General features: G+C 37.9%; 1 protein-coding gene across 1 annotated transcript in view; it reads left to right on the forward strand.

The window, feature by feature from the left end:
- The window catches only part of USP32 (ubiquitin specific peptidase 32), a 213,830-nt gene that overhangs the window by 80,328 nt on the left and 106,894 nt on the right, over window positions 1-26,608 (forward strand). Inside the window, exons 3-5 of the mRNA XM_017539840.2 lie at window positions 7,501-7,606; window positions 14,643-14,761; window positions 20,299-20,458. Coding sequence (XP_017395329.2) covers window positions 7,501-7,606; window positions 14,643-14,761; window positions 20,299-20,458 — 385 coding nt within the window. The remainder of the gene's footprint in view (window positions 1-7,500; window positions 7,607-14,642; window positions 14,762-20,298; window positions 20,459-26,608) is intronic.

Consider the following 26,608-nt stretch of genomic DNA (forward strand, 5'->3'; position numbering starts at 1 on the left):
AAAAAAAAAAAAAAAAAAAAGCCACATAATAACTTTTTAGTTCAGATATTTTTTACTCTAAAGTTTCATCTTTCTTTTTAAAATATGGTTTCCATTTCTGTGTTTTTATTTTTGTTTAAATTCTTGAGTATATTTATAAAAGCTCTTTTAAACTTCTTATATACCAGTTTTTATCATCTCTGTCATTCTTTTGCCTAATACTTTTCTGGTAATTGGCTACAATTTTCTGTTTCTTATATCTAGTAACTTTTTGTTATCTAGTAGACATTGTAAACCTTATAAGTACCTGAATTTGTTGTCTTTATTTTTAAAATGTTGGATTTTATTCTAGCATGCACTTAAATAAATCGCAGATTAGCTAATCCTCTTGAATCCGGTATTAAAGCTTTGTAATGCTGAGTCTTGAATAGACTTTACTATAAGTATGGTTTACCTGGTTTACCTCTGATACTATGATTAACTCTTTTGGGGTCTCTCCTCAATGCTCTGGATGTTCAATGAGGTGTCTCTCCTGCCTGAGTGATAAAATGATCTTTGGGTACTATTCTGCTTTCTAATCCCTGGTAGTTGTTTTCTCGGTATTTGTTCTTTGCTTAGACTTCAGGAATTTATATTTTGCATTTGTGTTATTATTTATTCAGAATTTCAAGGGGCCCATTATTATTTTCTTGGCGCTAAGTGTGACTCTACCTTATGCTATTTACATACAGGAAAGAAATAGTATTATAAAACACATTTGACAAAAAGAAACATTTTGTTCTATTGGACTCTTCACTGAAGAAACAGTAGTGTAAACACACATACATTTTAGCTATAGAAGGATGACTTTTTCAACACACATATATAGGAACAGAGCTTGGATTTAAATGTTAATATTAGAAATTTTACCAGTCGTAACTACATTTTATGCAAATGGTGCTTAATGTTTTCATAGTGTATATACCATGGGTCTTATGTTGTGTTTGAATTACTCTTTGAAACTTACTGACATACAGCATGATTTATTTTACAAATTTATATTTCATATTTGTCATGACCTGAAGATAGTTTTTAAGCATATAGGTTGGTGACATCAAGTTCTTTGGGAAGGTATATATTTTTTGCCTTTTTAACTTATGTATGCTTTCTTTTTTTACTCTGCGTCAGTCAAGATAAATTTTTTAGCCTGGGCAACATGGTGAGTCCCGATAGTAACAAAAAAATGAAAAAATTAGCCAAGTGTGATAGAATGTGCCTGTGTTCTCAGCTACTCGGGAGTCTGAGGTGGGAGGATCACTTGAGCCTGGGAGGTCAAGCCTTTGGTGAGCTGTGGCTGTGCTACTGCACTTCAGCCTGGGCAATAGAATGAGACGCTGTCTTAAAAAAAAAAAAAAAGGAAAAGTATTGATCCTCTTGAGAATTATATAAAATGAAAATTTGAAAATATTAATTTGGTTCTTTTGACTATTAATCCAGCAGTTAGAAAGGTATACTAGAGTTTACTCTGGAAAAATATTTTCAAACAAAAATTATGAGCTCATCAGTGCTGAATTCTTACTAATTAACAAAGTGGCTTCAAACTTTGACTTCTGCCTTCTGTCCTGAGATAATATAGTATTTCCCACCCTGGGGCTGCTTTCCATCTTAGGTCCTGGAATCAGAAGACTTGGCACATTTCTTCAATATATGTGTTATGGAATTCAACTAAGGCCCAGAAAGTTAAGTGATTTGCTTAAGACTACATAGCTTGTGTATAAATAATGCGTGGCTTCAAAGTCAGGTCTTTCTGACTCTAAAAGCCTTGATAAAACAGTATCTATCACTTAACTATTTCCTCTAAGGAACTGTGGGATAACCCTTTACCCTGTATCATTAGACAGTAGAAGGACCAGGACCAGAAAGCAGCTATTGAAACATGCTACAACTGTTTCTAAACGCTAAAGACCTATGGACATCTACCTTTTTTTTTTTTTTTTTTTTTTGGTTTTGGTNTTTGGTTTTGGTTTTTGTTTGAGTTTTGCTCTTGTTGCCCACACTGGAGTGCAGTAGCACAGTCTCTGCTCAGTGCAACCTCTGCCTCTCGGGTTTAAGTGATTATCCTGCCTCAACCTCCCGGATAGCTGGGATTGCAGGTACCTGCCACCACACCCATGTAATTTTTTGTATTTTTAGTAGAGAAGGGGTTTCACCATTTCGGCCAGGCTGGTCTTGAACTGCTGACCTCAGGTGATCTACCCTTACGTTGGCTTCCCACAGTGCTGAGATCACCAGCGTGAGCCACTGCACCTGGCCTACATCTACTTTTTTTTGACTTCTTAACTATTAGACAATAAGTAGATTTTTGGCATACTACAGTATAAGTCTTTCTATTTGAAAATACAGACATTTCCCTCTCTTCAGAACTAATCATTTTATTTACTCGGATGACATCATTGTCTGAAAGAAGGCCAGTGAAATCATTACTGCATACATCAATCTTATAAAGTATAACAGTGTACTAAGTCTTTGACTGGATATTCATGGCTACAAAATGTTTAAGAAAGTATTTTTCTTTTCCTTTAATAATGTGTAATAGATAAATATTTTTGGAGGGTACATGTGATAATTTGTAAAGATCAAATCTCACTGTACTTGGGATATTCATCACCTTAGATGTTTTTCCTTCCTTTATGTTAGAAACATTTGAATTAATTACTTATAGCTATTTTGAAATGTACACTAGATTATTATAAATTATAGTTACGTTGCTGATCTAATACTACATTTCTTTTTTTTGAGACAGTCTCTCACTGTCGCCTGGGCTGGAGTGCAGTAGCACAGTCTCAGCTCACTGCAACCTCTGCCTCTCAGGTTCAAGTGATTCTTCTGCCTCAGCCTCCTGAGTAGCTGGGATTACAGGTGCCTGCCACCATGCCCAGCTAATTTTTCATTTTTTAAGTAGAGACAGGGTTTCACTATGTTGGCCAGGCTGGTCTTGAACTCCTGACCTTGTGATTTGCCCACCTTGGCCTCCCAAAGTGCTGAGATTACTGGCCTGAGCCACTGCGCCTGGCCTATACTACATATTATTTCTTCTGTCAAACTGTATATTTGTGCCCATTAATCAACTTGTCTTTATTTCTTCCCTCCTCCCCACTACTCTTCCCATCCTCATAACCACCAATCTACTCTCATCTTCATGAGATCTACTTTTTTTTTTTTTTTTTTTAAGCTCCTACATATGAGTGAGAACATGTGATATTTGTCTCTCTGTGGTTGGGTTATTTTTATTTTTTGGTAGTGATGAGGTCTCACTATGTTGCCCAGGTTGGTTTCAAACTCTTGAGCTCAAGTAATCCTCCTGCCTTGGCCTCCCAAAGTGCTAGGATTACAGGTGTGAACCACCACCCCTAGACTGCTTGACTTATCTCACTTAACATTATGACCTCCAGTTTCAACCATGTTGCTGCAAATGATTTCATTCTTTTTTTATGGCTCAGTAATATTCCATTGTGTGTATATACCACATTTTCTTTATCCATTCATCTGTAGATGGGCACTTAGGTTAATTCCATGTTTTGGCTATTATGAATAGTTCTGCAATAAGCACAAGAGTACGGGTATCTTTTTGATACATTCATTTCCTTTCTTTTGGATATATACCCAGTAGCAATTTGCTGGATTATATAGTAATTCTATTTTTAGTTTTTTGAGGAACAACTATACTCTTCTCCGCAATGGCTGTACTAATTTACATTCCTGCAAACGGTGTACAAGAGTTTCCCTTTCTCTACATCCTCACCAGCATTCATTATTGCCTGTTTTTCTTTTCCTTTCCTTTTCTTTTTTTTCTGAGATGGAGTCTTGTTCTGTCACCCAGGCTGGAGTGCAGTGGCGCAACCTTGGCTCACTGCAACCTCCGCTTCCCGAGTTCAAACAATTCTTCTGTCTCAGCCTCCCAAATAGCTGGGATTACTGGCACACACCACCATGCCTGGGTAATTTGTGTATTTTTAGTAGAGACGGGGTTTCATCATGTTGGCCAGGCTGGTCTCAAACTCCTGACCTTGTGATCTGCCTGCCTCAGCCTCCCAAAATGCTAGGATTACAGGCATGTGCCACTGCGCCTGGCCTTCCTACTTTTCGATATAAGCCATTTTAACTGGGGTGAGATTTTAACTCATTGTAGTTTTGATTTGCAGTTGTCTGATGATTAGTGATGTTGAACATTTTTTTTCATGTACCCGTTGGCCATTTGTATCTCTTCTTTTGAAAATTTCAGATGATTTGCCCATTTATTTTTTTTAGGCAGGGTCTCACTTTGTTTTTCACACTGGAGTGCAATGGTGAGTGTTGGCCCACTGCAACATCTGCTTCCTTGGCTCAGGTGATTCTCCCACTTCAGCCTCCCGAGTAACTGTGATTACAGGCGTGTGCTACCACATGCAGCTAATTATTTTATAGTACACATTTATGTGTACTATAAAACAGTATACGTCTAGTTCCTTTCTCTTATCCTTTGTGCTATTGTTATGTGTTTTACTTTTACATATTCTACAAAGCCACATTACTTTTCTTCTCTTGCTGCTTTAGACCGCCAGTTATCTTTCACAGTGATTAAAAATAAGAAAAATGCTTTTATGTTTACCTTTATTGATGTCATTTCCAGTATTCTTATTTCTTTATGGAGGTACATGTATCTCTAATGGCATAATATTTCCTCCAGCCTGAGGTACTTTCTTTTATCCTTTTTTGCTGGTAATGACTTCTCTGTTTTTGTTCCCCTAAAAAAAACCTGAAAAACAAAAAAAGGAACCAAAATATATTTTCTTTTAGAAAGATATTTTCACCAGGTACAGGATTGATGGTTGAGTTTTTTTCTTTTAGTGCTTTCAGAATATCACACCATTGATTTCTGGCTTACATAATTTTTTATGAGAAACCAGCTATAATTTTTTGTTTCAGTGTAATGTTTTTTGTTTTCTTCTAGTTGCCTTAAACATTTTCTTTTTATCTTTGGTTTTGAGAAGTTTAATATGATTTGTCTAGTTGGTTTTCGGGATTAGAGGTGTAATCTATTCTGCCTGTTCGCTGAACTTCTTAGTATCTGTGGTTTTCTGTCTATTCGTTTTGAAAATCCCAACCTTATCTCCTCAGATATTTCTTTTGCCCCTTTCTCTTTTTCTTGTAGGATATCAGTTATGTGAATATTATATCATTGATATGATCTCTCAGCTCTTGGGTTTTCTGTTCTGTCTACCCTCCCCTGCCTGCTCACCTCACATGTTCCCCCTTTTGTTTCATTTTGGATAATCTCTTATGCAACTCTGTTGAGTTTACCCTTGAGCCATTCCAAAGGATTCTTCAACTCCATTATCGTATTTTTCCTTTGTCTCTGATAATATATTGAGTTTCTCCTCCTTTCTGCGACTTAAAATGTGTGGTTGAAACATAAGTGTTTCATATAGGACAGAAGAGACTGGACCAAGTAGTATCTTTCTTCAGCTTAGGGGTTGAGTCAATATAGTCTACAGTTGAGCTTCATTTTGGTCTTCTTGTTGCTATGGTTACCCTCAGTATAATACAGGGTTCAATTTCCATTCTAGGGTTACTTTTCTTTTTTAGGGTTTGGGGCTCAAGTTTTTTTCTAATGTTTGCTCTACCCTCAACTTTTGATTTTATATTCTGTTTGTTATCACACCTCAGAGAGGGTCTCTGTCCGCCTTCTTCTTCCTGTCCGGCCGTATACTATAGTTGTTTATTCCTCGGTGCTTGCTGGCAGAAGGGTGGATGGTAGGGAGTGCTAGGGAGGGGGACATTCTCTGTAGTCCTATTTCTCAGTTTTAGGCAGGTGCTGTGTCCCTGGATCTTGGGGTTGAGACCTTTTCATTGATCTTCCTTCTTCCCAGTGGTAGGGGATCTGTAAGTTCTGAGGCCATTATGTTTTCCTGCCCTTCCCCAGGGATAAAGGTGTTTTTGTTTTTCCCTGTTATTTTCTTCTAGTTGGGAGTGGGAGATGGGGCAACTAAAAATAGTTATTCTACAAAATGTGTTAGTTCTGTTTGTTTAGTTTTTTAAAAAATATTTTTAATGTTCTGTAGCTATTTCCTTTGGCCACTTTTTGCTAGGTTGAATTATCACTGACACTAGAGATAGTTTTTGACATCAGTTGTCAGGTGTTATTAAATATATTTATAAATATAATTTGGTGAATAATATATATTTTCAGTATTCATATTGACTAACTTCTTGAATTATTCTTTAATTGTGCATTTTTATCTACAGAAATCTTGCTTGGCAGTACTAGGCACTCAACAAAGAATTGTTGAATGGATGTATTTATTGTGATTTCTTTTGTCCCTTTCCTATGCATAGTTTTTCTTCCCTATTTCTGATTACTATAATACTTATTTCTGAGAATGTTAAAAAATGTTTTTTGGAGTCTCTTTGAATTTCTGAACATTCAGTTAGAGAGGATCTTTTTTGCCAATCAAAGTAATGTACGTAAGTTTTCCTGAGGTTAAAGGAAGTTGTGTAATTGCACAAAATCCTTCTCACATTATTGTGGCTATTGGAGGACCTTTGTACTCTTGGACCTTGATAAGGACTCCAAAGAGAAAGAATAAATAATTCAGTTGTGTGAATATCTAATATGCAGATACTCCCGTACTTACCCTGGGATTACAGCTTGAGAAACCCATTGTAAATTGAGAATATTGTAAGGTGAAAAGGCATTGCATACACCTAAACCTACCAAACATTAGAGCTTAGCCTAGTCTGTAAATGTGTTTAGGCTGGGGTCGGTGGCTCATGCCTGTAGTTTCAGCACTTTGGGAAGCCGAGGTGGGTGGATCATTTGAGGCCAGGGAGTTTGAGACCAGCCTGGCCAACATGGTGAAAATACAAAATTATTTTACTAAATATTCTACTAAAAATACAAAATTAGCTGGGCTTGGTGGCACATGTCTGTAATCATAGCTACTTGGGAGGCTGAGCCAGGAGATTCGCTTGAACCAGGAGGTGAAGGTTGCAGTGAGCCAAGATGGCACCACTACACTCCAGCCTGGGTGACAGGAGCAAAACTCCATCTAAAATACACACACACACACACACACACACACACACACACACACACACACGTATGCTCAGAACACTTAGATTAGCCTACAGTTCGGCAAAATCATCTAATACAACTCAGATTTTATAATAAAATATTAAATATCTCATGTAATTTATTGAATACTGTATGGTTTCTACTGAATGTGTATCACTTTCACACCATTGTAAAGTTGAAAAATCATGTTGGGGACCATCTTTTTGTATTTTATAGTATGTATTTTATAGTAAACATGGTCTATTCTTGACTGAGTGCAATAACAAGGTCTAAAAGAGGAAGAAGAGGGAGAAACTTAATATGATTTTATTAAAATTTACTAATGCCTTTTCTGGAGATGGAGACATGATTTGTTAAAGGTGATAGCTGCCTCAGCTTCCTCAACAACTGAAATGCCTCTTAAGGTTGGCTTTATCATCTTCTTCCAGGTGATTTACTGTTCTTTTGGTGGAACATCCAAAGGGCTGCACTTCAATAATTTAATAGTTGGACTTGTCCTCCTTACAAGAGGCAAAGATGAAGAGAAAGCAAAATGTAAGTACTTTTATTATCTCAAAAATGATAATACCACATCTCTGTACAGAATAATTTATCTCAAAGTTCTGATGACAGGCAGTGGATTTGAATTGACATTTTTCCAAAGAAGATATACGGGTGGCAAATAAATACCTGAAAAAATGTGTAACCTAATAAGTCATTAGAGAAATGTAAATTAACTCTACAGTGAGATACTGCTTCACTAGAGTATCTATTCCACCTACTAGAGTGGCTAAAATTAAAAAGGCTGATAATAACAAGTGTTGAGGAAGAGGTGGAAAAATTGTAAACTGCATCATACATTGCTGATGGGAGTAGAATGTAGTGTAGCAACTTTGGAAACGAACTTGGCAGCTCCTCAGATTGTTAAACATTGAGGAGCAATTCCACTCCTAAGTATATACTCAGGAAAATTTAATACATATGCTTACCACAAAAAAAAAAATGTACAGAAATAGTTATAACAGCATTGTTGGTAATAGAAAATGGAAACAATCCTAATGTCCGCCAGCTGGTAAATGGATAAACAAAACATGATATATCCATATGCTGGAAAATGACTCTGCTATAAAAAGGAATAAAGTACGGACGCATGCTACAGTGTGGATGGAACTTGAAAACGCTTTTGCTTAGTGATAGATGTCAGTCACAATAGGCCATATATTATGATTCCATTTACATGAAATTTCAAGATTAAGCAAATCTACAGTGGCAGAAAATGATAGATTAGTGGTTGGAAGAGGTATCAGGTGAGAGGGAAATGGAAAACGACTGCTAATGAGTACAAGGTTTCCTTTTGGGATGGCGGAAATGTTCTGGAATTACATAGGAGTGACAGTTACACAACCTTATAAATATACCTTAAAAATCACTGAAATGTTAACTTTATTTTTACTTATTTATTTATTTTGAGATGGAGTTTCACTCTTGTTGCCCAGGCTGGAGTGTAATGGCAACATCTCGGCTCACTGCAACCTCTGCTTCCTGGGTTAAAGCGATTCTCCTGTCTCAGTCTCCCCAGTAACTGGGATTACAGGCGCCCACCACCATGCTTGGCTAATTTTTTGTATTTTTAGTATAGATGGGGTTTCAGTATGTTAGCCAGGCTGCTCTCGAACTCCTGATCTCAGGCGATCTGCCCACCTTGGCCTCCCAAAGTGCTAGAATTACAGGCATGAGCCACCTCACCCAACCCTGAATTATTACTTTAAAAGGGTGAATTTTATGGGATGTGAATTATGTCTCAATATAACTTATTTTTTTTTAATTCTGATGATATAGACGTAGCAGTCTATTCTTTGTTTCAAAAACAAAACCAAAGCTTACTTACTTGATAATATTTTGTATACATTCTTAGTAAATGGTTTAATTTTTTTAATGTTTTACTTTTAACTTCAGAAATTAATTTTATTAGGCAAATTATCTAAGCACAGAAAATTGTGACACCTCATTCATTACTTTTAAATCCTGCTGATCGGGGAAGTGCTATAATGAGAGTGACAACATTTCCTCCCCTACATGTGAAAGGGAAGATAATCTTAGTTGATTGGTATCCTTCTGTGTTTCATAGGATATAGATTTATTTACTTTAAAAAAATTCACTTGTTTAATTATTTATAAGATCTTCTGTCCCCTCATTCTTTTCTTTGACTTCCCCAAAGACACATCTGCCCTTACCAAAAGCATTCATAAACATTGTAAATTTTACTGGAGATTTCCCAGGGGAAGTATGGAAGCTGTTTGTATTATACAGAATGTAACATTTTGTTCCCAAAATTCCTATGGTTTTATCATTGACCACCATATACTGGGTCTTTCTTTCTTTGTTTTTTTCTAATCTGCCTACTATGGTCTGAATGTTTGTGTCTCCCTCAAAATTGGTTTGTTGAAAGCCTAACCACCAAGGTGATGGTATGAGGAGATGGGGCCTTTGGGAGATGATTAGGTCATGAGGGTTAGTCATAAGCATCTTATTAGTGGAATTAAATGCCCTAATAAAAAAAGGCCCTGGAGAGACCCTTTACATTTTTCCCCATGTGAGGATACAATAAGAAGATGGCTGTCTCTGAACTAGGAAGTGGTCCCTCAGCAGATACCAAATTGATGGTGTACTTCCTAGCCTCTACAACTGTGAGAAATAAATTTGTTATTTATAAGCACCTAGTTTATGGTATTTTGTTACAGCAGACTCAACAGACTAAGATACTGCCCTGGGACTGCTTCTGAATCTCTCAGAAGCCACTCCTATTCCTGAATCTAGACATTATTTTTAATTCTTGCTGTGGTTTGAACACATCACCCAAAGTTCATGTGTGGAAACTTAATCCCCAGTACAACAGTGTTGAGAGGTGGGAACTTTAAGAGATGATAAGGTCATGAGGGGTCCACACCCATGAATGAATGAATGCTGTTATCTCAGGAGTGAGCTTCTTATCATGTGAATGGCATCCTTATAAAGGAAGAGTTCAGCCTTTTACTCTCTCCCTCTTGCAAGTGTTCTCTTGCTCTTATGCCTTTGACTATGGGATGATGAAAGGGCAAAAAGGTCCTTCCCAGATGCGGGTCCCTTGACCTTAGACTTCATTTTTTTTTTTTTTTTGAGTTGGAGTCTTGCCCTGTCGCCAGACTGGAGTGCAGTGACACGATCTTGGCTTACTGCAACCTCCGCCTCCCAGATTCAAGCGATTCTCCTACCTCAGCCTCCTGAGTGGCTGGAACTACAGGCTCACACCACCACACCCAACTAATTTTTGTATTTTTAGTAGAGATGGTGTTTCACCATTTTGGCCAGAAAGGTCTTGATCTCTTGACCTCGTGATCCGCCTGTCTTGGCCTCCCAAAGTGCTGGGATTACAGGTGTGAGCCACCATGCCCCGCCAACCTTGGACTTCTTAGCCTCCAGAATTGTAAGAAATAAATCTCTTTTTATTATAATAAGTTGCTAGGTCTATAATAGCAGCACAAAATGGATGAAAAAATCATTTTTTACAGAAGTTTTGAAGTATAATTGTCATATAATAATAAGCACATAAATAAAGTATATATTTTGATGTGTGTTTTTTTGGTTTTTTTTGGAGAGGACTGGGGACAGAGGAGATAGCTTCACTGTGTAGTCCAGGCTGGAGTGTAGTGGCACAGTCCTAGCTCACTGCAGCCCTTAACTCCTGGGCTCAAGTAATCCTCCTACCTCAGCCTCCCACGTAGCTAGGAATATAAGTGCATGCCACCATGCCTAGCTACTTTATCTTATTTTTGTAGAGATAGGGTCTTTCTAGGTTGCCGAGGCTGCACTCAAACTCCTGGCCTCAAGTAATGCTCCTGCCTCTGCCTTCCGAGTACTAGGATTACAGACATGAGCCATCATACAGTCATATACTTTTATATGTTTTGACACATGTGATATGCCCACTAAACCATTACCATAATTAAGATAATGAATGTATCCATAAACTCAGTTTTATGTATTAGAATATAATTGTGATCTTGGTTTTTCCAAATCAGCATTTCTCTACCAGCAGAAATATAAATTGGCCCCAGGCAGCAACAATTAAAAATACAGGGCTGGTATGCTACAGCATGCCTGTAATCCTAGTTATTTGGGAGGCTGAGGCAGGAGGATCTTTTTGAGGCCAGGAACTTAAGGTTCATACAAATAATACAAATAAAATAATATAAATAAAAAAAATACAATGTAACACCTATTTTGATAGCATTCACATTGTTTTAGTTATTATAAATAACCTAAGGATGATTTAAAATAATGGGAAGATATGGTAGGTTATATGAGTCAACTGAAAAAAATTATGATACCTATAAATTTAGAAAGAAGACTTTATTTCTTATAAAGGGTTACAGCCTGCAAGGCGACCATTTTGATAGATACTGAAATAACTCTTGTCCAATCAAAGCTGTAGCTATAGCTTGTGGAATGGGAGTCAGTTAGTTAGCATTTGGTGCTGAATGAGCTGCATCTGTTTCAGTATTGCTTGTCTCAAGGCCAGTGCTTATTGAATAACTGCTAGAGAAAAAGAAAAATGACTGGGTGCGGTAGCTTATGCCTGTAATCCCAGCACTTTGGGAAGCTAAGACAGGTGGATCACCTGAGGTCAGGAGCTCAAGACCGGTCTGACCAATGTTTCTGAAAATATAAAAATTAACTGAGCGTGATTGCGTGCAACTGTAGTCCCAGCTACTAGGGAGGCTGGGACAGGGGAATTGCTTGAACTCAGGAGGTGGAGGTTGCAGTGAGCCAAGATTACGCTACTGCACTTCAGCCTGGGTGACAGGCAAGACTCTGTCTCAAAAAAAAAAAAAAAAAAAAGGAAAGGAAAAAGAAAAACCTTGTAGCAGTTAGAACATAGTTTATTCTTTATTGATGGGTTGATTGATACGAGGTTTCATCTTGTCTCCCAGTCTACAGTGCAGTGGCAAGATAGCTCACTGCAGCCTTGGACCCTTGGGCTCAAGTGATCTTCCTGTTTCAGCCTCCTGAGTAGCTGGGGCTATAGGTATGTGCCACAATGCCCAGCTAATTCTTAAATTTTTTGTAGCGATAGAGGTGTCATTATGTTGCCCAGTCTGGTTTGAACTCCTGGCCTCAAGTGATTCTCTCGTCTTGGCATGCCAAAGTGCTGGGATTACGTATGTGAGCCACCACACCCAGCAGTTTATTCTTTAAGTGTAGGGGTACATGACTTAATCCTTGCCTGGCATAGCGTTAGGTCTTGTTTACAACTTGGTATCTTTTTGCCACAAAGTCTGTCAGTCTTGATGTTTATTTTAATGTTAATGCTGGTTAGCTGTTGTATCTAAACTGCAAAAGGGATTGGGATAATGAGATGTGTCTGACTGTCCATCCCCTCATGACCAGTATCTCTGTTTTTAAGGATTTTCTGGGATCCCTTTGGCCAAGAGAGAGAGTCTGTTCAGAGAGAGAGTCTGATTGGGGTGCTTAGGATTTTCTTTTTAGTTTTCATGTGCAAATACCATGCCATTTTATATGAGGCTTGAGCACCTGCAGATTTTGGTGTCTTTGGGGGTTCTGTAACTAATCCCCTATGGATACTGAAGTACATCTGGTAACAATTTTTTAAGTCACAAACATATATTTTTAAAGTTTCTTCATTTTTTAAATATGATTGTATTAGTTTTCTAGGGCTGCCTTAACAAAGCACCACAAACTGGGTAGCTTAGAACAACAGATATTTATTATCTCACAGTTATAAAGGCTGAAAGTCCAAAATCAAAGTGTCAGCAGGGCCTTGCTTTCTCTGAAACCTGGGAAAAATTTCCCAGGTAGGAAAAATTCTCTCTTGCTTCTCGTGATGACTGACAATCCTTGGGGTTCCTTGGCCTGCAGCTATCATTCTAATCCCTGCCTCTCTTATCACATAGCTTTTTTCTGTTTGTGGTTATCTTTTATTCTTATAAGGGCACCAGTCATATTATATTGGGTCCCACCCTAATAACCTCATCTTCACTTGATTACATCTGCAAGGACTGTTTCCACATAATCTCAAGGCACAGGTACTTCAAGGTTAGGACTTCAGTATATCTTTAGGGCGATATAGTTCAGCCTATAACAACAATATTTCAAATATACATATAATACGTACCTCACCTAGCTTTACTATTTCTTAACATTGTATCATTTGTCCCTGATTTGATTTAAAAAAAAAAATATTACAACTAAGGTGAGGTTCTCTTTGTATCCCTTCATGATTCCATTCTGTTCTTCCCTCTACAGAGGTTACCACTTTCACGAATTTGGTGGTCTTTCATTCCTCATGCTGGTTTTTATACATTTGTAACATGTTTACATGTCCTTAAACATTGTCAGCTTCTTTGCAGGTTTAAAGTTTTAAATAAATGGTACATGTTAGTTTCCCCTTATCTGCACGGATATGTTCCAAGACCCTCCCAGTGGATGTCTGAAACCATAGATAGTCCCAAACCCCATATATACCATTTCTTCCTATACATACGTATCTATGATAAAGTTTAATTTAAAAATTAAACTTTAAGATATTAACACAGAAAGATATTAACAAAAATAACAGTAAGATAGTACTGTTGTAACAATATACTCTAATAAAAGTTATGTGAATATGGTCACTCTCTCTCTCTTAAAATACTTTATCGTACTGTACTCACCCTTCTTGTGATCTGTAAGTCTGTAAGTCTGATAACCAAAATGACCGCTGAGCGACTAATAGGCGAGTAACATGGGGATATACTGGATAACAGGATCATTCAGGTCCCAGGTGGGATAAAGAGGGAGGCAAGAATTTTATCATATTACTCAAAATGGTGTGCAATTTAAAGCTTATGTATTGTTCATTTCTGGAAATTTCCATTTAATATTTTTGGACCTCTGCTAACCACATGTGACTGAAACCTTGGAAAGCAAAACCATGGATAAGTGGGTACTACTGTACTATACAGATGGTTTTGCCATTTGCTATATTTTTTATATTTATCCATCTCAAACACTTACTTTAAAAAAAAAAACACTTTAACTTCTATATAGTATTTCATTATGTGTATCTCATTTTCCCTGTTCTCTTGTTGATAGACATTTGTCTCTGTTTTCTAATTTTTGCTCTTACAAACAGTACTTCAGTGAACATCGTGTATTTTGTACACAGGTATAGTGTTTTTCAAAGATGGAAGTGGAGTTTCTGGCATACCTCTTGACCTGTACTAGGTTTTGCCAAATTATTCATGAAAGTGGTTACAATAATTTATGTTCCTGTTAAGAGTGTATAAGAGGCCCTGTTTCTCCTAGTCTTTGCTGACATTTCGTATTGTTATACCTAAAGATTTTTGCAAATTTGGCATGTTTGAAAAGATATTATACTGCTGTTTAAAATTTTGGTTGCTGGATTATTTTAAGGAATAAACTAAATTATATGTATAAAGTGCTTGGCCCTAGTAGTCAGTCAGTTATTGTAGCTTTTTCTTTTCTCCCTACTTCCACCAAGGTATACTGATCTTTGTTAAGATTAATTTATTCTATCTTTCTTTCTCTTAGACATTTTTAGTCTTTTTTCAAGTGAATCTGGGAACTATGTTATACGGGAAGAAATGGAAAGAATGCTCCATGTGGTGGATGGTAAAGTCCCAGATACGCTCAGGAAGTGTTTCTCAGAGGTATATTTAAAGATTTACATTTTACCCCTTTTTGTTGACAAAGTATTAACTCTTAGTTGTATAATATGTTTTAAGTGTGACAAATAGATGTTTATGTGCAGATTACTCCTGGCATTTTTAGACTTATTGATGTTTCTATTTATGTGCTATCCATGACTCTCATTACTGGTATATTTGTGAATCTGAAAATTTTCAATTCTATTGTAAAGGCAACTATTCATACTTAGAGTATAATGAAACACAATCCTATATACTCACACTAACATACCAGTACACACACACACACACACACACACACACACACTCCTGCAGAAACCTGAAACAGTGCTCATGTTGTAGTGTCATTGCTTTTCATCATGGATATCATTCATTCATTAGCTTTGAGCCATCTGTGACCTGTTTTATCAAGGCCTATTTCCTCATTTATTTCCCCTAGTTGATTTGCATAGTGAAATGCTTGTGTTAAAAAATTGTCATCTTTGGGCAGGCAAGGTGGCTCACACCTCTAATCCAAGTACTTTGGGTGGCCCAGGTGAGATCTCTTGAGCCCAGGAGTTGAAGACCAGCCTGGACAATGTAGCAATACCCTAACTCTACTGGGTGGGGGGTGGGAAGGGGATGGGGAGTCATTTTTTCTGTTTTCAAAAATAATATATTTTCATTGTGTCTTCATAGAAAAATTAAACAATAGAAACAATTCAACAATCTTTAACAGACAGAATTATTTTATTTTTCTTTTCAGAGGCCTGCTAGAATGTGAAATGTCCTTAGTGCTTGTAGAGTAAAAATCCCTTTAGAAATTCTGATTATTTCATGCAGCACTCAGTGCTGCCCAATTTCTTATGGGTGGCTTTTTGACACAATTCTATTTTACCAGTATGACAGTCCTTCGCTGTTCTTTGTTTTATTCTGGGAGCATAGCTGCACCTTCACGACTATATAGACATTGATTGTCCATACTTCAGCCATATGCATGTATCTGGCTCTGATTATATCTTTGGACTGTCTATCACTAGTTTCTTACCACTCTGGTTTTGAATGTCTCCTGTGTTGATAGCACCTGGTGATATCTCTTTCTTGCTTTTGAGCTTAGCTCTGCAGTTTTTGGTGATGGTTGTGGTGTTACATTTTATCCAGCATTTTGCAATGTCAGCTGCAAAAGGATCAGCTTCCTGTGTTTTTGTTTGTGACATATTGACTGGAAGTTGCTGTGATAGTATTTTATTTTATTTTATTTTTTTTTTTTTTTGAGACGGAGTTTCACTCTTGTTACCCTGGCTGGAGTGCAATGGCGCGATCTCGGCTCACCGCAACTTCCGCCTCCCGGGTTCAGGCAATTCTCCTGCCTCAGCCTCCTTAGTAGCTGGGATTACAGGCACGTGCCACCATGCCCAGCTAATTTTTTGTATTTTTTTTTAGTAGAGACGGGGTTTCACCATGTTGACCAGGATGGTCTTGATCTCTTGACCTCGTGATCCACCCGCCTCGGCCTCCCAAAGTGCTGGGATTACAGGCTTGAGCCACCGCGCCCGGCCTGTGATAGTATTTTACTACTTCAGGACAAACTGAACTATGATTTGTTTGTTTTTTCCCCATAATAAAATTTTACTTGTAAGAAAAAAGGATAATCTAGCAAACCTGATTGATTGGATTTTTGACGTAGATGTCCAAAACATTAATACTCTCTGTTCTTTTTCAGGAAGTATGCATATTTTTTCATTTTAATAAGGTTTATGCAGACATTTTCATTTTGTAGATGGAAGCAAAGTGTGGTTGGCCACCCAGTTCTCTCAAAATTTAAGCACAGTAGCAGGCACATGTGTTAGCTGATAATTAGTGCTATAGGGGAAAATAAAGTAGAATAAGGGGAAAAGGTGGTGATAGAGAAAAGGCATCTGAATGTTGTTATTTTATTTAGTTAGTTAGTTTTTGAGCCAGAATCTTGCTCTGTCACCCAGGCTGGAGTGCAGTGATGCCATCTTGGCTCCCTGCAACCTCCGCCTTTCGGGTTCTAGCGATTCTCCTGCCTCAGCCTTCCAGGTAGCTGGGACTATAGGCATGCACCACCACGGCTGGCTAATTTTTGTATTTTTAGTATAGACGGGGTTTCACCATATTGGGCAGGCCGATCTTGAACTCCTGGCCTCAAGTGATCCGCCTGCCTTGGCCTCCCAAAGTGCTGGGATTACAGGCGTGAGCCACTGCACTGCCCCACCTGAATGTTGTTATTTTATATAGAATGGTTAAGTTTGTCAGGTAAAGTAAGACTTGAATAAAGAATTTATAGCAAGTGAGGAAGAAAACCGTGAAGATATCTGGGGGGACCACTTCTCATCAAGAGAATATAGCAAAGGCCTTGAGTTACGGGTGTACTTGGTATGTCCAAGGAACAATAGAAAGGCCAATTTAGTTGGAATGGTGTGAAAACAGAATGGTAGGAAATGAAGTTATAGAGATTATTAGAGAGTAGGGTGGGGGGCAGATTATATATTGCCCTATAGGACAATGTGAGTCCTTTAACTTACCCTTAGTGAGATGGAAACCACTGGAGGGTTTTGAGTAGAGAAGTAATTAAATATGAGTTTTGGTTTTTTTTAAACACATGATCACTTTAGATCTTATGTGGGAAGTAGGCTGAACCCAGTCCAATTGAGGTATCTGAATAATCCATGTGTGAGGATGGTCATTTAGATCATGGCGTAGCAGTGAGGTTGAGGTAATGAGAAGTTTTTAGAGTCTGCATTTATTTCAAAGGTAGAGTTGGCCTAGAATGTTTTCTTGTATTAATTATGGACTATGAAAGAATGAGTAGTGTGAAGATGATTAATGTTTAGCCTGATTTAGTAAATGAGTGGAGTTACCAATAATGTAGATGGCTAAGAGTAATGGAGAAGTAGGTTTGGAGGTTGGATATCAAGAAAGATGTAATTAAACTTGAGGATCCTATTAGACACTCGTGGAGTTGTCAGATGTGATTTTTTATACATAAATCTGTTGCTGAAGGGAAAGGATTTGTTGTTGGTTTACAGGTAAGGAAGAGATCATCTAGGAGTAAGTTTAGATAGAAAACAGATTGGAAGAATGAGTCCTGGTTGAGTTTAAAGTTTGGAGAGATGAAGAGTGAGTCCTCTTCATCTTAATCTCCTCTTAAACAGGAGATTAAGAAATGGCCTGCAAGAAAAGAGGATTAATAAAAGATAATAGTGTCCTGGAAGCCAACTGAGGACAATGTTTCAAAAAGGAAGGAGAACTCAACTATGTCAAGTACACTGAAAGATCTAGTGAGTTGAGCTTTGATCACTGAGAAGTGATCATTAAATTTGGTGACCTGCAGGTAGGTCATTGGTGTAGGTCCTGTGGAGTTAAAAAATTGCTGGTGTCAGGATACTAGATGGAATGTACTCATAAGAGGAAATTGTGATGGGAAGAGTGGAATGCTTAAATTTTCAATTATGGGAAGAGGAAGTTACTATAATAAAGATGTCATAAGGCTATGGTAGTTAATGCCTGAGTTGGTGGTGTCTTTAATGAATAGATCTTTAGAGTAGAAAAGATCAAAGAAATGTGAGGCTCATATATGTGGCTGTGGCTGTTTGAATTATTAGATGTTTCTAGTTGGTATAAAACCAACATTGTAAATGGGCTAATGGTATCTGATTCAACTATTTGATTTATTTGCCTGCTGTAATATCTGAGTAGTGTGTCTGATGATTGCATGCAGAACTTTGCTATCCTAGTATTTATATTAGAATAGGTTAATTCAGACCTTCGATAACAATGCTTTGTGTTGTTTTTGTATTTATACACACACACACACACACAGAGAGAGAGAGAGAGAGAGAGAGAGAAGGAGAGAGAAGGAGAGAAACACTTTAGCTAAAATATAAAGACCTCACACTTAGGTTTAAGTGATATGGGTCGCAGCTTTTTCTGTCTTGTGCTTTATTATTAGCCTTGTCAGATGCAGTTATAAAGGAATCTACCTTGGTGTTGTATGAAGTTTTTTCCTACTGTCTTTTTTTAGATTATTGATGCTTAAAATGGAAATTTATATTTTATACCATTCTTCCCTTTTTAAAGAGATTCATGACTCAAAAACATTTAAAAAATCAGATTTGACAGTGGGATTTCTGTTCTACAGTTATGTGGAATGATTCCCAATGGGCAAGTGAATTTCAGAGATTATTTTGTATTTTACTCAGTCAGCCAGGCAGTGTGGTAACTTTGGAGCCTGGACTACCTGAGTTCAGTCCTCTTTCTTCCACTGTATAACAGTGGGCAAATCCCTTAAACTTTTGGTGTCTTGGTTTTTTCATGTGCAAAATGGGGTTAATAGTGTCTTCTGTAGAGAGTGCTTTGAAGATTAAATTATAGAGTAGTTCTTAGGACATTGTAAACACTTGGTATTAGCTATATGTGAAGGTGGTAGAAAGGTCTACCTGACGATAGCATCGGATCTCACAGGTTAAGGGATTAGTTTCGTAAAACTGCCCCCTAGACGTCTTCACTAGTTAATCATGATTGATTAAATCATTGGCCATTGGTAATCAGCTCAACTTTTAGCCCTCTCCCCTTCCTAGAGGTTAGGAGTGGGGCTGAAAGTCCCAACCCTCTAATCATTGTTTTTCTCCAGTGGCCAGCCCCCATCCTGAGGCTATCTAGCAGCCCCCCACCCAGCCTTGGGTCAATTCATTAGTGTGCAGAGTCATTTATCACTTTGGACATCACAAGAATTTTAGGAGTTGTATGCCAGAAAAAGAGATGAAGACCAAATATATATTTAACAATATCACAACCACTAAGAAATTACAATTGAGAGATGCTATTGATTTTAAGACTTACCCCAATGTCAGAGATGTTAATGTATGTAAAACTGTGCATCAGCTTGTAGAATTTATACTACTAAGCTTCTCTCTAGACTAAACATGGGATACAGAAGGAATATGGGTAGGAGCTCTCATCTCTAAATATGTTGGCAGTGTCCTCATATGTCCCTGCAACATGTCTGAATGTCATGTTGATGCCTTCTGGGATCCTGATTGTCCACTCTAGAAGGACTCCTGGCTAGTTGTTTTTAATTTACAAATGAAATTTTAAAAGTATTTTAATTCCACACAGATTTAATTAAAATATAGTAACTCAGGCTATATTGAAGAGTGCTAAGGAAGAGGGATAAAGCAAGTGAAAAATTGGATTTATTAAGTGTTTAAAGAAATGCAGTTTACTGATTTGGGGGTGTACTTTAGCAAACAAAATATGGCTTATTGGCAGTGTACTGCTTTACTGAATTGATGAAATAATTTGTAATTAAACAAAGTGGTTTTATGCAAGTAGAAGTTATGAAGTACCGTTATTTTCAAACTTTGAAAACAGTTTGATTTCCAAATATGTAGTGCCCTGCAGTGTTACTAGATAATCGTTCCTTTGTAGATAATAGAAAGATAAATGAAAACTAATTGCAAATTTCAGGTTGTGCAAGTTGCAAGTAAGATAGCTTAAAATTTCACTAAACTTATGTTTTCTTGTTTTAATTTTAGGGTGAAAAGGTAAACTATGAAAAGTTTAGAAATTGGCTTTTTCTAAACAAAGATGCTTTTACCTTCTCTCGATGGCTTCTATCTGGAGGTGTGTATGTTACCCTCACTGATGATAGTGATACTCCTACTTTCTACCAAACTCTGGCTGGAGTCACACATTGTAAGTAATGACATTTCATTGTTTTTTTGCTTTTTTATACATAATTTGTTGGTAATATGAGAATATGCTTATAAGGGAGAAATTTCTTTAAATTTTTAATTTTTTTATTTTTTTGAGATAGGATCTTGCTCTGTCCCAGGCTGGAGTGCAGTGGCATGATTGTGGCTTATGGCAGCCTTGACCTAGGAGGCTCAAGCAATCATCTCACTTCATCCTCCCAAGCAGCTGGGACTACAGGCACTCACCACCATGTCTGGCTAATTTTTTTCTCTTTTGCAGAGACTGCAGGGTCTATGTTGCCTATACTGGTCTTGAACTCCTGGGCTCAAGTTATCCTCCCACCTCAGTTTCCCAAAATGCTGGGATTACAGTTGTGAGTTGCTGTGCCCAGCTGAGAAATTTTTTTTTTTTTTTGGTCAGTGTTTTGTTTTTTCAAAATGCAATAAAAAGAAATGCTGGAGCATGGAAAATATAGCCCTCTGTGAATTGTCCTTATCCAAGCTGTATTAGTTTCCTAGGGTTGCTGTAACAAATTACCACAACTGGTAAACTGAAATAAGACAGTTACCCTCAGTTTTAACAGCTGAAATCAAGATGTTTATAGGGATGTGTTCCCTCTGAAGTCCTGTTATAGAACCAGAATGGAGTCTGCTTACCTGGCTCAGTAAAAGCAGATATCTACACCAGAGGTTTTTGTAGCGGTAGAAAGGAAGATGCTTATTTATAGGGCATCAAGCAAAGAGGACCAGGTAGATAAATGCTCAAAGCCTGACCTCCCCAAGGCTCTTGGGTAAGGCAAGGGTAAGTTTCAGGAATATAGAAGCTACAGGGAAAAATCATAAATCAATACATGGAGGATACTTATTGGTTTTGGCCTAAAGAGATAGGATATCTTGAAGGGGGAGCTTACAGGTCATAGGTAGGTAGACAGATTAAAAGATTTTCTCATTTGCAATTGGTTAAGGAAGAGAGGCATCTTTTTTAAAATTTGAGGTCAGCAGGAAAGAACATTAACTGGCTCATGGGTGTGACTCCCTCCAGGCCCCTCAGGAAGAAATTTATTTATTTTATTTTAATTAATTAATTAATTAATTTGAGATGGAGTATTGCTCTGTCGCCCAGGCTGGAGTGCAATGGCAGGATCTCAGCTCACAGCAACCTTCGCCTCCCAGGTTCAAGTGATTCTTCAGCCTCAGCCTCTTGAGTAGCTGGTATTATAGGCGCCTGCCACCATGGCTGGCTAATTTTTTGTATTTTTAGCAGAGAAGGGTTAAAACTGTTGGCCAGGCTGGTTTCAAACTCCTGAACTCAAGTGATCGTCCTGCCTCGGTCTCCAAAGTGCTAGGATTATAGGCATGAGCCACCACACCAGGCCTGGGAAGAAATTTAGAACAAAGAAGGATGGTAAGCATTCAGTCTTTAGTTCCCCTGTAGTCTAAGGTCTGATCAGCTCAGTGGGGGTCCTCAGTTGGGGGTCTGTGCTTCTGAATGACAACTCAGGGACACATATTAAGATGTTATCTTTAGTTGCTATAGGGAAATTAAACATCTTTTAGGCCGCTGTTACTTTCTGGCTTAATAAGTTACTTACTTCTCAGGGCTGGCTAGATGCCTGGAGTTTCACTTCAAGGAACTCATGATTTTCCTTCATGCATGCGGGAACCCCTCAGCAACTCAAAAGGTGCTTCCTGCTCTGCCTCAGTCCCTACAGAACAATTATTCCTTGCCTCTTCCATTTTTGGTGACCCCAGGCATTCCTTGGTTTGTGGCAGCATCTCCCGTTCTTTACAACTCTGTCTTCACATGGCCTTCTCTGTGTGTTTCTGTGTCCTTTCCTCTTTGGATTCAGGGCCTAGGCTAAATCCAGGATAATTTTACTTCAAGATCTTTAATTCATTATATCCGAAAAGACCCTATTTCCAAATAAGGTCATATTCTGAGGTTCCAGATAATCGTGAATCTTTAGGAGACAGTATTCAATTCACTACAAAGGCCTAAGTGTTAATTTCTACTGTTCTTTCCATTGGAAACAGACAACTGTTAATACCTATACTCTGCATTTCCTTTTTTTTGAGACAGAGTCTTGTTCTTTTTTGCCCAGGCTAGGATGCAGTGGTGTGATCTCAGCTTACTGCAGCCTCTGGCTCCAGAATTCAAGCAATTCTCCTGCCTCAGCCTTCCATGTAGCTGTGATTACAGGCATGCACCACCATGCCTGGTTAATTTTTGTATTTTTCGTAGAAACAGGCTTCACTATGTTGGCCAGGCCGGTCTTGAACTCTTGACCTCAGGTGATCCACCCACCTTAACCTCCCAAAGTGCTGGAATTACAGGCGTGAGCCACCATGCCTGGCCTGCTTTTCCTTATGCTTTTTTCTATCACTGAAATGCCTCCTCCTTTGCTTCTATATGTTAAATCCTAACAATCATCCATGAAGACTTAAATCACATACCCTGTTTTTTTTTAATGAAATCTTTCCTTACCTTCTTATCAGAAATTATTTCTTATTCCTCTGAACTCTGATAACACCTTACTTGTGCCCTTATTCAATGAATTTATCCCATTCATCTTTGTATTATAACCATGGCATTCTGCTTCTTTGTACATGTCATGTCTCCTAATTCATAGGATCCTTTCCGGCAGAGGGAGTCTTTATTACTATTCTGTCTTTCCTCTGCCCCAGGCCAAGCCTAAATAAGTATTTGCTGACTGAATAGAGGAATTGGGGTGTCAGGAGCTATTTGTACCTATTGTTTTATATGATTTAACTACTAATTACATACCAGCTACTTTTTCCCATTTTTATTCTGTTGTTATTAAAAATTCTGACCGATAAGTTCTGGCATGAATAGGCAATGAGCTTGATTCTACTACTTTTCAGTGCCCTTGTCTTTGTTTTAAATAGGAAAGCCTTTTTAAAAAATTGTTTTGATTAAAATATTGAGGGAACCTTTTTATACTCACTGTGTAAACTCTAACTTACCTTAATATTTAAATTGTCAGTCATATGGATATTCTGTTGAACTTTCACTTTTATTTGTGATTGTATGGTAAATTAGTTTTCTGTTAATATTAACAAGAGTGTGATTGACCGCTTTCCTTAAATGCCTTATAGCGTTAAAGAAAAAATGATTCTGCTTTTTGTTAAAACAGTGAGGAAGACGTTTTTCAAGACTATTCCAATTAAGGGTATTGCAGTAGGGGAGAGAGATCAGCTCAAGTCTCACTGCAAACAAGGACAAGTGGGGATTTATAGCCAAGGATTAAGGTGAAGTGGTCAGTGGATAGAAAAATTGCTAAGAGGAGACATCAAGGGTAGGGGATTCTTGCTAAGGTAGCCCAAGATGAGGGGAATGACTATTGCTGGATTCTTTTTTTTTTTTTTTTTTTTTTTGCTGGATTCTTATCCAAAACTGGCCTATAACAGACCAATGATAGGAAGGGGAACAAGAATGAAACTTAGTAGAAGTGAGCTTAAAGGAACCTAAAAATTTGGTCAAGGAGCTAGTCTTAAAAATTTACTTTGAAAGTGGAAGCTGCTTATTGTCTGTTTTTGAAGCACTGTATTATTAGAGAAAGCAAACTTATTTAATAAGTCAAATAATTTTCAATATGTTAAAATTCACTTCATTTTATTTGAAAATAACCTTTTCTATTTACCTTTTTATTAATTGGGAAGTTTTTTGGATTTTTAATAGTGTTTAAAAGTTAAAAATACTTTTGCCTTGTTAAAAAATCTTGAATTAGGCCAAGGGTGGTGGCTCATGCCTGTAATCCCAGCACTGGGAGGCTGAGGCGGGTGGAGGTCAGGAGTTTGAGACTAGCCTGACCAACACAATGAAACCCTGTCTCTACTAAAATACGAAAATTAGCTGGGCATGGTGGTGGGTGCCTGTAATCCCAGCTACTCGGGAGGCTTAAGTAGGAGAATTGCTTAAACCAGGAGGTGGAGGTTGCAGTGAGCTGAGATCCCGCCACTGCACTCCAGCCTGGGCGACAGAATGAGACTCTGTCTCCAAAAAAATATTGAATTATTTGCAACAAATACTCCTGTAGATTCATTGTTTCACCTACAAATAATGACCTTCTAATTTCTAATGATTGATTTCTTTTTAGTTTCATGTACCCCCAACATCTCTGTAGCATTTTAACACTGTTGACCTTTCAGTTTTCTTCAAACTCTTCTCCTTTGGCTTTTGAAACATTGTAGTTTCCTAATATTCTTATTATTTCTTAGGAGCCTTTTACCACCTCCTTTTTTTTTTTTTTTTTTTTTTTTTTTTTTNAAAAGACAATTTCACTCTTGTCACCCAGGCTGGAGTGCAATGGCATGATCTTGGCTCACTGCAACCTCCTCTACCCGGGTTCAAGTGATTCTTCTGCCTCAGCCTCCCGAGTAGCCGGGATTACAGGCATGCACCACCACCCCTGGCTAATTATTTTTGTATTTTTAGTAGAGATGGGGTTTCTCCTGGAAACTCCCGACCTCACGTGATCTGCCCACCTTGGATTCCTCAGCCTCCCAAAGTGCTGGGATTACAGGCATGAGCCACCGTGCCTGGCCACCTCCTACTTTTAAAATATAAGTTATTTACAGCAGATCAGCCCTTCACTCTTTTTTGTTCTTGGATGATGTACATACTTTGCTTCATCACAGCCATTTTCATGCTTCACCTATCCATCCTATCTTTGCAGGTGATACCTAGATGAACTTTGCTGCTCTGAGGTATTTCTGAAACTGCAGATTCATTTTAATAAATGCCTCTTGGTTATATTTTCTAGCACATAAATCTCCTATCTAAAGCCAAATTCATCTTTCCCTGCCTTAATCCACCTAAAGGTGTATTTTTTAAAAAGGCAAACATGTTCTTCCTCCTGTGTTTTGTATCCTGGTTGATAGTATTTGCAATTCTAGTGTCTAACTTGACTCACCTTTGACTTTTCTTTATCAAGCTTCATATTAGATCCTATTTATCTTAACTCAGCCATATTTCTTGCGTCTTTCTTTCTTGCTGCCATCATTACAAGTTTCTTATCTTACTTGTCTTACTGCCTCTCCGTGATACGAAAGGGTGAAGGACAATGCTTTTTATGTATTTTTAATTCACCTTAAATTTCTTTTAATTACTTCACTTCTCTGTTCAGAAATCTAACAAATTCCTTAGCATGGCTTCAGAGTCTCCTAGTTTCCTATACTTGACTTAAATTTTCCATGCTCATTTCTCCTCACATGTGTTATTTGCCTCAACTGCAGAGCACTGGTCAATATACCATGACAACACTATGAACTTTTATATTATAGCTACCCTATATACATCACTCCTAATCTTCCTTCATTTAAGAATGTACCTCATCTTTCAGCCCTTGACAATTGAGATAATTCTTTGTCATCAAAGAGCAATTCAGATGCTGCCTTTTCTGTCATGCCTGCTCATTTCTCTTTGAGTTAATTTATTTTACTATGTGCAACACTTTACATTTATATTTTACTTCTGCAACACTTTACATTTCAATTAAAGCAATTAATTTGTTTTTTGCCCTATCTCTGAGTCTGTTAGAAATGGCTTTGTTTACCCCCACAAGTTGCAAGCCCCTTGAGAATATGACTCAAGTCCTATTCCTCTGATTTTTCTTAGTTTAGTGGGCTAAATGCATATTGTTGGATTGAACTTTTCAGCCTCTTAAAGCGTACAGTCTAAGTCTTGATTTAAACATTTGATTGGCTCTGGAGTGAGCAGAAGGTATGTGTCCTTTTAGGATTGTAAGGCTAAAGCCATACCAAGGAGAAGGACCAAGATAAATCATCATGTTCATATAAGGTGTAACAGCTTCATAGCATGGGGATGCTCTCATAAAGGTAGACTGTGTTTGGCCAGGTGCAGTGGCTCACACCTGTAATCATGGCATTTTGGGAGGTCGAGGCAGGCAGATCGTGAGATCAAGAGATGGAGGCCATCCTGGCCAACATGGTGAAACCCCATTTCTACTAAAAATAACAAAAATTAGCTGAGTGTGGTGGTGCCTGCCTGTAGTCCCAGCTAATCGAGAGGCTGAGAATCACTTGAACCTGGGAGGCAGAGGTTGCAGTGAGCTGAGATTGGGCCACTGCACTCCAGCCTGGTGACAGAGCAAGACTCCATCTCAAAAAA

Source organism: Cebus imitator, unplaced genomic scaffold (genome assembly GCF_001604975.1).
Source record: "Cebus imitator isolate Cc_AM_T3 unplaced genomic scaffold, Cebus_imitator-1.0 Scaffold121, whole genome shotgun sequence".
Classification (NCBI taxonomy): domain Eukaryota; kingdom Metazoa; phylum Chordata; class Mammalia; order Primates; family Cebidae; genus Cebus; species Cebus imitator.